This window comes from Aplidium turbinatum, chromosome 9, assembly GCF_918807975.1.
Source record: "Aplidium turbinatum chromosome 9, kaAplTurb1.1, whole genome shotgun sequence".
In the NCBI taxonomy this organism is placed as follows: Eukaryota; Metazoa; Chordata; class Ascidiacea; order Aplousobranchia; family Polyclinidae; genus Aplidium; species Aplidium turbinatum.
This window is the reverse complement of record NC_137480.1, coordinates 4,031,309-4,042,275: the sequence shown is the minus strand read 5'-3', so window position 1 is coordinate 4,042,275 and position 10,967 is coordinate 4,031,309. Positions and strand designations below refer to the sequence as shown.

The 10,967-nt window shown below is 35.5% G+C and overlaps 1 protein-coding gene across 1 annotated transcript in view; it reads left to right on the top strand.

Annotated features, from left to right (window-relative positions):
* The first annotated feature begins 6,276 nt into the window (after nucleotides 1-6,276).
* Nucleotides 6,277-10,967, top strand: part of LOC145777455 (tonsoku-like protein) — a 51,813-nt gene continuing 47,122 nt past the window's right edge. The window contains exons 1-4 of the mRNA XM_082588829.1: nucleotides 6,277-6,376; nucleotides 7,768-7,863; nucleotides 8,473-8,567; nucleotides 10,112-10,296. Of these exons, the coding sequence (XP_082444955.1) occupies nucleotides 6,346-6,376; nucleotides 7,768-7,863; nucleotides 8,473-8,567; nucleotides 10,112-10,296 (407 nt within the window). The 5' untranslated portion in view covers nucleotides 6,277-6,345. The remainder of the gene's footprint in view (nucleotides 6,377-7,767; nucleotides 7,864-8,472; nucleotides 8,568-10,111; nucleotides 10,297-10,967) is intronic.

Sequence of the window (10,967 nt, the reverse complement as noted above, 5' to 3'; positions counted from 1 at the left end):
AGGGATGAAGTGTTTTTGGTATCGCTAATGAGAGGTGGAGATTGTTTGGTAGTGCCGATGAAGGATGTAGTGTCTGAGTTGTTTCAAGCATCTTTTCCAAACCAACCTAAATAATAATCTTACGAAAAGTCAAGCGATCCTCTGAACGAACATAATAGCTTATAATAATCAGGGAATAGTTAGATGCAAGCTGGTAGTAACATAGTGATATAACTTATTGTTATCTGGCAAATATTAAATTATACAAAATGGTATAGTAGCTTATTCATGGAAGAGTAAAGATAGTAGGCTAATCATCATCCTTATCCGGTCGGGTGTAATGTATAAAATATACGTATAGTAAGATATGTTAATGTATAATATAGTAATATATGATATGTAGGATAAATTTACAAAAGTGGCATTTGGAAAGGCATGCTATACCAGGATATGGTGCAGTTGCCGAGTGGTTAGCGCGTTGGGCTCGCAGTCGAGAGCCTGCATGTTCGACTCCAGCCACCCGCACTTGCTGTTGTTTCTCTGGGCAAGAAACTTTACGATAATTGCCTCTACCCAGTGATCGATTTCGAGTAATGGGTAGTACTAAATTTCAGTAATAAGTAGAGTAGACAACCGGAAACAGACATTGCCGTCGGCTGCAGCGTGGGTCAGGTGTACGTCGGAAGGCATACACCGATGCATAGCGCTCAAGTCCGCTTTCCCGCAATGCAAGGTAAAGATATGAAAAACAAACAAACAAACAATCAATAATACAGTCAGATAATTAAAGAGTTACAGCATAGGTTGTTAGAGGTTAATTTTCAAAACGCAAGTGCTTTTTCAAGTTACCGGTACTGCAAAATATTGAAAAGGTTTCAATTTCAGTGATGGTTTTCGGGAGATGGTTCCACACTTTAACTCCACTAAACTGAACGGATTGTTGAGTCAAGCTTTTGGAGAAGTAGGGGAGGAAAAAGTGATTGTTGCTTCTGGTTGATATTGAGTGTAAATTGTTATTAATAAGTTGAAATAGAGAATTGAAGCATTGGGGTAAGTGATTGTGTTTGAGTTTGAACATAAATTTTGCAGTTTCTATTGTGTATAGTTCGTCAATTGTGAAAAAATTATGGGATTCAGAGTGATTTGATTCATGTTTTGCAATCATTTTTATAAATTTGTTGCAAATCTTTTGAACCTTTTTTAAAACAGTTACATGACCATGCTTCCATACACTTATGCAATACCGGAGATTGCTTTCAATTAAGGAAGGATAAAGGCAAATCAAATTGTTGGTGTTTAGGTAGGGCTTAACCTTGCAGATAACTCCAAAGTTTTTGCGAAGTTTTTGCAGTAAAGATAGCATGTGGGGTTTCCATGACAAGTCTTCGCTCAGCAAAATGCCCAGAAAACTAATAGTGTTGACACGTTCAATGGGTTGATTGCATATAGACAGCGTTTAAGAGAGGTTTGAAAGTTTATTTGTATTATTGAATAACATGTATTTTGTTTTTTTTACATTTAGTGATAACTTATTTGCTGCTAACCAATTTGTTACTCCTGTCATTTCCTCATTCGCCATTTCGAAAAGTTTATCATAATTTTTACTGCAAAAGAATAAATTGGTATCGTCAGCAAACATTATAGATTCAGAGTGTAGGCTACTAAACATGTCGAAAAATCATTAACATAGATTAAAAATAATAGTGGTCCAAGGATCGATCCTTGTGGTACTCCATAACATATTTCTCTTTTAGCAGACATTGAGTGAGATACTTCTACAACTTGAAATCTGTTTTGTAATTAACTTCTGAACCAGTCATGGGCTATACCCCTAATACCAAAATAGTAAAGTTTGTTTAGCAGAATGTGGTGATCGATAGTATCAAATGCTTTGGACAGGTCCAAAAATATACCTAGTGTTGTTTCTTTTCTTTCAATTGCATTTGAAATTTTATCAACAAGATGTAATGCTGCATGACTTGTTGAGTGATTTTATCTGAAACCAAACTGCTGACCATAGAAGAAGTTATTGCCTTCTAGAAAATTGTATATTCTATTGTACATTATTTTCTCAAGTACTTTTGAAATTGATGGTAATAAACTGATAGGTCGATAATTACTGCAGTCTTCTGCTTTCCCTTTTTTAAATACGCAGTTTTGATTTCGCAGTTTTGTCAAGAAAATAATAATGTTGGATAGATTCAGTCCATCCTATCCTACCTAATCATGAACTGAGCTTTAAATGAACACATTTTGAGCGAATAAATATTATGCAAAATTTATCCGTTTTATATGATAGATCTTTAACAATAATTATATGTTCTGCGCCTCTCCCTTCCCGGTTACAAACAACTGTAAAACCAAAAGTAATTTCGTTTTGTTCATGACGATAGGCATAGGCTACATATTGGTGAGATAATTGAAACTGAATCTGAGGGACTACATTTTTAATGCCTAGCTTTGATGCATTACTTCGTAAATATGTTTTTTCTTTTGTTGGAAGATGCGAAGTATCGTCTAACTCTATTGTTGCCTCCCTGATGAGGTCTGATTGCCATCGTATATCAAATTACCGTCTTCATTATAATAATTCTATGTATGCTATTAACTAGTTTTGATGGCTGCCATGTCATCTGATTGTTTTTATCGTTCTCAATACTTTCAGTTCTTCTAACTTGTAACGCTACCGTACCATTGTCTGTAAACTTGTAACAGTAGATAGCCTATTTATTGAGATTTTGTGCATTTGCAGTTTGTGTATTATTTTGTTATTTTTTGATGTTATTTCGTTGTTGTTGTTCGTTATTTGTGCATTTGCAGTTTGTGTATTATTTTGTTGTTTTGTTTTGGATATGGACAGCTTTGTCTGATGCAAATAAATTATTATAATGCAAGGGGTAACTCTAGAAATGGCGCAAGGTTGCTTAAGTCTTCAACTCTCAGCCTATTTGTGGTCTTTAGCAACAGATAGCAACAGCAGTAGGAAAAGTTATGTGACAAAGTATTTGAAGCTAGGTTACTGATATTGATGTGACAAGGCAGTCCATATAGCAGTGCAAAGTAAATTATTATAATAGGCTACCCCACTCAAAAACGATGAAAACTAAAACATGAAAACAGGGAAATCAAAATGCTTTTATATATCCCTGCACAAAAAGTTAACCCATAGTTTGCTTCCAATACATATTAAACAATAAATACTATTACCAGTTGAAAAAAGCACTCAATGCAAAGTAAACTAGCCAAGCAGAGCAAAGTTCATCAAATAGAGCTGTTATTTAAAAACCTATCAATATTAGAAATTTATTATTATTGTTTCATAAAAGGGTAATACCCTAAAGAAAAACAGTTGCTTGTAGTTTTAACGCGAGAATTCGTTCGGGAAGTGGGAACGAAAATTGTAATCACATCAATCAAAATGTATCATCAATCAGTTTATTTGTCATATAAACATAATTGAGCATGAGCGCCCAGTGGGCAGTGGCAGTAGCGTATTTAGGGGAGAGGATAAAGGGCAAATGGCCTATACAAATCATAGGTATAGGCTACTTTTTGCAATTAATTACCGGTACTAATTTGTTAATAATATCCAAATCAACTTCTAGTTTAATTTTGATTAGGCCTACAGTAAGTTAAAAATATTTAAGTAAGCAAGCAATCACTAGTATACACTGCATACAGTGGACTAATGGTGCTGCAGCACCACAAATTTTTCTGCTTTCATAAAAAAGATAAGAATAGGGGAGTGTGGGGATAATTGGGACGCGTTACAACTGGGACACCTGCAATATTTCTTGCGTTTTACATCCAGTCATGCTGACGATCACGTAGGGGTCGATCTTAACTTTTTTTTCACTAGGCTACCGGACTAGTTGCTCCCCGTTTTCACTAGCCCGCACGATTTTTCACTAGTCCTACCAGTTTACTGACTTTTCACTTGTCTGATGACGTATTAAGATAAGTGTTTTGGCTTAGACTGAAACTAACTAAAGTAAAGGCTTTCAGATTTCAGTACGGACAAGAGAGCAACAATACGCACAAAAACACCTTCTCGTACTACAGACGCAAACAGTGCAATTTTAAAACATAAAAAATAAATGTGGCATGCTGTGTGCTTAATACCGGTATTTATTTATATATGTTTTAATATTACATTGTGTGTATCTGTAGTACGAGATGACACGCCACTCGCCAGGGTGGTACAATACATAATATTCGTTCACTGTCAAAAGAAGTGGACTATTGGATGGATTGCGTTTGCTTCAGGCCTTTACCGTCAAACCTGTCTGGCTTGTTGGGTCAGCATAACTGTTTAGTTCACGGAGGCACACGACCTCTTCAACTATGACAAGGTAGCAATCCAAAGAAGAGGGAAAAAATGAAATAAAAGTCAAATAAAATATTGTTGTGTCTAGCCAAGTTGCGAGAAAAAAGTAGTCACGTGCTCAGTTGACTGACTTTGCAGCATTCTTTGTGCAATTTTGCCCCTGGCAAGCAAATTTTTGCAGTATTTCAGAGTGACGTCACCAATCGCCATTTTGTAAACCAAAACTTTTCACCGGCAAATATTTTCACTAGCCAATTGGACTAGTACTGCAACATTTCTACTAGTCCGCAGAAATTTTCACTAGCCATTGGCTAGCGGACTAGCGTTAAGATCGAACCCTGTAAACATCAGTTTCCTTTCACTTGTGTGCAGTTGAGACCATTGTTGTAGCAACTAGGCTATTCAACTTTAGTGGCTGTAAGTAGTTTTTGAGTGATAAAAGTTATTTTTTAGGCTTGGCATTATTTTGTAATAGTGCTCGAATAATAAAGGTATATTAGTTTTAGTGAATGGGTTTTGTTGCTTCAGGTATCAGCTTGCATTGATGGTAGTAAAGAAGTCATCCTTTTGCAACACAAATGGTAGAACTACAAAATGGCCTAAAAACATCTTGCAGGAGAACTGGGACAGGCTGTCCTAGTTCTCCCCGATAGTAGTGCTAGTTCTCATCGTAGGGTTAGATCTTGAGAAAAGACACAGGAAAAAGTCTAACTCTGCAGTGTCGCTTAAACGTCTACAAAAAAGAAACACATCGCTTGTGATGAAAGCTCAGATGATGACAATGTTGTGACGGTCATGGCGGATAGCAAAGATGACAAACTTGAGAAAAGTGAAGATGAATTTTTAGATCCAATTTATTTAGGAGGTGTGGATCCAAATGCATTGCAAATGGGGTGATATATTCTTGTAGAATTTAAAATGGAAAAGGCTCTCAATCCTTTATTATATGTGGCTCAAGTTGAGGAAACATCTACTGAAGATGAAGAGGTGATGGTTAACTTTTTAAGGTAAACTAGTAAATTCAACAACAAATTTGTTCATCCGCAAGTCCCTGACTCCCACCCTATTTCTCCACTTGATATTATTATATTTCCCCATTCTTCAAAAGTCATCTTTGAAAGGAACAAAACTTCGTAGACTACCAAGGACAGCATAGTATTTGCCTTCAAGTTTGGAGATCTTGATATTTGTTGAAAGATTGAAGATATTTTTTCACAAACATGTTTGAAACATTGCATTTCTATAGTGTGATGCTAACTGTTATCATCATTTTCGTTATTTGAGTTTGTTATTACTGTAATAAAACCAAAAGACAACTTTCAACAGCAAAATTAGTGTGCATTCTTTGTAATGCCCATTTCACCCCAAGGTGTCCCACTTCTCCTAACAATGTGTCCCAGTTATCCTGCACATGTCCCATATATACCCATTTGATTCACTGCTTTCAAATTCAAACCATTCATTTTTCTTTAAACCTATGATTTCATCAATCCAAGATTGATGAAAGGCATCAAACTCCACAAAATACAAGTGCTAATAATAAAATCTCGTGAAGCAAAAAATCGTAATTTGCGTTTTTCTGAACCCTTAAAATTTTGTCCCACTTATCCCCAGTCTCCCCTAAATAAAAAAAATCTACATTTTTACATTGTTTTTTTAATCTTGTTTGGGAATTTTTTCAACTTATCCGTCTGTACAGTATGATATATACAATCTATTATGTTGTTGTCCAAAATACATTTAACTGAATTCATCTATTCAAATGGTTGTTGAAGAAAAATGAGCAAAACAAGCGTCAAGAAGCTTTGTAAATTCATGCAAAAAGAGCTGGAAAATTGACATGTGGTAACCATGCTATACCAAAATAAACATATTAAAGATCAATCAACCTGGGAAAATAAACTGATATCCTGTGGGTGTGGTTTCTTTACTGCGCCTTAACGAAATTTGTCTTAAATTTTAACAGGAATGTTTTTACTCAATGATGCCTAAAGCTGTCTACAGCTCATTGTTGCTTAAAAACTAGTTTTTGCATAAATATGGAAACCCAGCCGTCCAAAGAAATTAAGCGTAAGTTGTTATACTAAAAAGTTGAAAGCTTTAGTTATATACTTGTTAAATTTGAAGTTTTTTGCTAAATAATTAGGCTGTAAAAATAAAGAGTCTTTCTTTTGAAGTAAGGGTACCTTGACTTTGATAACCGCATGTTTTTGTTTATGCTTCCATGTTGTAGCTTCCATATGAATCAAAATAACATGTTATATTTTTTGCTAATTGTTAAATGTCAATGCAAATGAATCTGGAACTAGGTCGAAATAAACTTGATGGATTGATTGTAAAATAATGTGCAATTACAGTCAAATTGTAAAGGTACAGTAGAACTTGGATAACTCGTCACTCTAGGGGGAACAGAAAAAGTGACGACTTACGCAAACTGACGACCAATGCAAACAGCCAAATTTTGCCATTTTTTCGTGTCGCATTAATTTCATGGTGCTCCGCGACCTAATTAAATGCGATAGTGGTATTCTCCTTTTTGAGGTGCTATTCTTACCAGATTCATAATCCGCAATAATTTTTTCTGAATTTTTTAGGAGGGTGTTCAACGTCGTCCTTGGTAGGTCTTGTTCTTCAGAAAATTTAGTCTTGTTCCTAATTTCGCCTTCTTTGAATTTCGTTACAATTTCATACTTAGCTTGTAAGTCTAAGCACTTTACCTTTCTCTTCGTCATCCTACGTTGCTGCAACTTTTGTTTACATGAAACGGTATTGTCGCAAATGAATCACGCACGTGGTGAACAGCGCTTCTCTTATCGGCAACAGAGCACGTGCGCGGTGCTCGCACACCCGCAATCGACCAGACCTACATACTCCACGCATGTGCGTCTGGCCCGATAGAGTGTGTGCGTGCACACGTCTTAGCGCAGTAATTTCTTCTCGAAAGAGTCTGTAAATGCCACGCCAGCATTTGGGTGGATGACAACTTAGACGAATTTTACGTCCCAGGGGAAGAAAAACAGTGACGACTTAATCGAATTGACGAATTATGCGATGACCACTTAACCGAACTTGATTGTGTACAAAAGATAGGCTTTCTGCCGGGACCTGGCAATCATTGACGACTTGGGCAAACTGACGAGTTTTCCGAAGACGAGTTATCCAAGTTCTACTGTAGTTAAAAGTTTTTGTTTAAAGTTGTCCTTCTTTGTGATGGGTGAATACACTGAATAGGCTATCTTAAAGTCTCTTTATAATATATTCAGGAATTTTCTAAACATGCATGTTTACATTGTTTAGTCTTGTAGTATATATAAGGATTACAAGTTACTATTATTTTCTCAGTCTTTTACAACCATGCTGTGCTATGCTCAAAAAGGTTTGCAAGTCTGGAGTTGTTTTGATCCCATTAATGATGTCTAATTGTCTAAAATATTATGCTAATTCAAAAATGTCAACTTTAGGTTTTTTAAAATTGCGTGCAAAAGCTCAAGAAAAGACTGACCTCAAAGAGGAATCTGAATGCTGCAATGTTTTGGGAAATGAGTTTTTAAAAGAAGGTTGTATGTAATTCCATGCAATTATTTAAAGAATAGTTTATCATAGTTACTGTGATATGTGTCGTAAGCAGATTTGTTTTCAAACGCTGAACCTCTGTTATCCATTTTTTTGATCACAGTGTTTATATTTATTGAGGCTTGAAACTGTACCTAGTCACAGAAATTGATGTGGTAACTAGACGTTATTATGTTTAGCTGACTGCAGTTTATGAACATCTGAACACATGTTACGTTCATAAAGCATGTCTGTGGCAAAATGAAAATTTTAGTTAAAAATAGTGCTGTTTTTAGTTCTTTAATAAGATTGTTTAGATTTTGTAGTTGAAACAAAGAAATTTTTGATACAGCAAATAGTTTTAAGACTAACGCTCCAGTAGTCATCCTCATAAAATGGCAAGACCAATGCATTTACAATGCATGTCTATGATCAGTCATGACAGCACTGTATAAAAACATGTATCATGTATTATTTCTATTATTTTTTGCATTTGCTACAGTTTATTTTTAGAATGTATGATTTATATGTAACTGCAGACAGTGCACACCGTTCCGGCCTTCTCAGTGCAGTGTTTTCTTAGGATTTTTTAAATTATTTTAACCATGTTGCAGGTGACTTTGCCCAAGCACTACTCATGCACAAAAGCGAATTAAATATCTGTCAATCTCTTGGGGATGCCACAGGACAAGCGATTGCCAACAGAAATGTAATTTTGTCTTTAAATTTTTTATAAAGGTGTCATCTCTTGATTCACTAATCTGAAACTTTGGCAAATTTAGCTGGTTTTGTTTTTCTGAATGGATTTCATCTTATGGGTGACTGGATGTACAAAAAATAAGATCTATTTCAATTGTTAAACATGGACTCCCAGCTCTCAAGTTGGTTATCACAATTACTCCCTGGCTTTGTCAGTATCGCAATAGAAATATTGACCAATCATAATTCGTCACTTTAGCTATTTTCATGTTTGGTTGAGTGTTGTTCTTCAATGACAGCTCTTTGTTAGAGGGTGCAATTGTTGATTAACAACTACACTTCAAATGCTAACAAAAATGTAAACCAGTCAAGTTTGATTACTGAATCCTTGCGAATGGTTTAAAGTCTCTAAACTACAGTCTTTCAAACTACCTAAATTAAATTAAACTTCAAAGTAGAGTTTTATTCTCCAAGTATTATATTAAATTCAAAGAAAATGAAGGGGTGTACCAGCAAACATCTATAGGATTGGCCCATGATACAAGAGAAGGATCCCCAGAGGATACAAACTGATATGAATGAATCAACAAGTGAATAAAAAAATAACAGTTAACCTCTCAAGCTACATGTACTTGAGAGGTTAACTGTTATTTTTTTATTCACTTATTATATTAAAGCTAAACTAAACCTGCAGCCCAAAGTCTAATTGGGAACCTCTTATATCAAATTTGTTGACACTGTCAAGTCAAGTATCTAGGCATTGTTGTAAACAAGTTTTTGTCTGATGACGATGACATTAAGCGCCAAGTTAGAGCTATATATTGTACAGCGAACATGCTACGTTCACGCTTTTCTAACTGCTCTTCCGCTGTAATGAATGTACTATTTCGCACGTATTGTTTACCTATGTACTCCAGTCAACTGTGGGCCAGATACTTATCCTCAAGTATGAATAAATTGCGTGTGGCTTACAATAATGCATTTCGAACATTGCATAAATTACCGAGGCGTGTTAGCATTAGTAGTATTCAGACGTACCATCATATTCCTACGTTTCATGCCCTATTCCGAAATCGTATATTTAATTTTGTCAACCGCTGTCAGGTCTCATCTAACAAGTGGTTAGTTGCAGTTTTTACCTCAGAGTGTTATGCTTCTTCTGACTATGCGTCTCACTATAACGTGACTATGTACGCATAAGTTTTGCTTGTATATGTAACCGTGTGTGTTTTGTGACTTGTGTTGTGTTTATGAATATGGGCCTGTTTCTTTAGTGCCTGATGCAAATAAATAAGTAAAAAAAAAAAAAAATTAATATTTTTTCAATTAAACATTTGCCATGTACTTTTGCTCAAATACATACTTTGAATGAAAAAACTGCACAGATGAACAATTGAACATTAAAAATACTATTTTTGTATTGTTTAATGCTGTCATGTAAAGTTGTAATTGATTTTGTCAATTTATATTCGAATGCATATCCCAAGTAATAAACCTTTGATCATAATTCCATGTTTAGACTGTTGCTATTTAATATAACATTGTTCTTTGCAGATTGGAGATGTGTATGTTGCAATGAATAAGTTTGATGAAGCGATCAAACATCATACAAAACACTTGGAGTTGTCATCTGAAAACAATGTCGAACTCCAGCGGGCTCATACTTCACTCGGAAGAACTTATCTTGAGTTTGGTCGTTCGTTGAACAACCGCCAGGAAGCTAAAAAGTGTTTCATTAAGTAAGAGTTCCCTGGTTAATATAATAAATCAGTGGTTCCTAACCTTTCCTTGTTGGTACCACTTTTAAACCACTAGCCAGTTCTCGTACCCTTTCTAGAATAACCGAAAAGTAATAATCATGTACCAGACTATTAATCTAAGACTAATACAAGACGAATAATTGCCTTCTATCTACACTGTGGGTGGACTGAAAGCTCCGTTTTAAAATCACAGCTTTTGGCTCCTTTTTTAACTCACCTCGTGGTGTTTCAGTATCCATGCACTTCTAGCATCAGGGTGCACACACCATGGTGGTGTGTGTACACCTGGCTGTAAACACAGTACCAGGCGCTGCATTTATTTTAGAACTTGTTGCTCCAAGTCGTTTGCTTGAAGTTACGTGCGTCACGGTTGACGTCCAGGATTCCAATACTACTTGCGCCACAATAAAGCCCTGTGTGTGAAATGCGTGAAAATATGACACATAATAAAATGATACAGCCCGATCCCAACCTTGAGCTACACTGTAGACATGGCCCTAATTTCCCGAATCGCACTTTTATGAACTAGCCAGCTAAATTTATCACACTAGTTTATTTTGATATACTACACAGTTCAGTAGTTAGTCTTGTATTCACTAGATGAAGTTAAGTTTTAAATCTTGTTTGTTTTCATATTTGCGTAGTGTGTT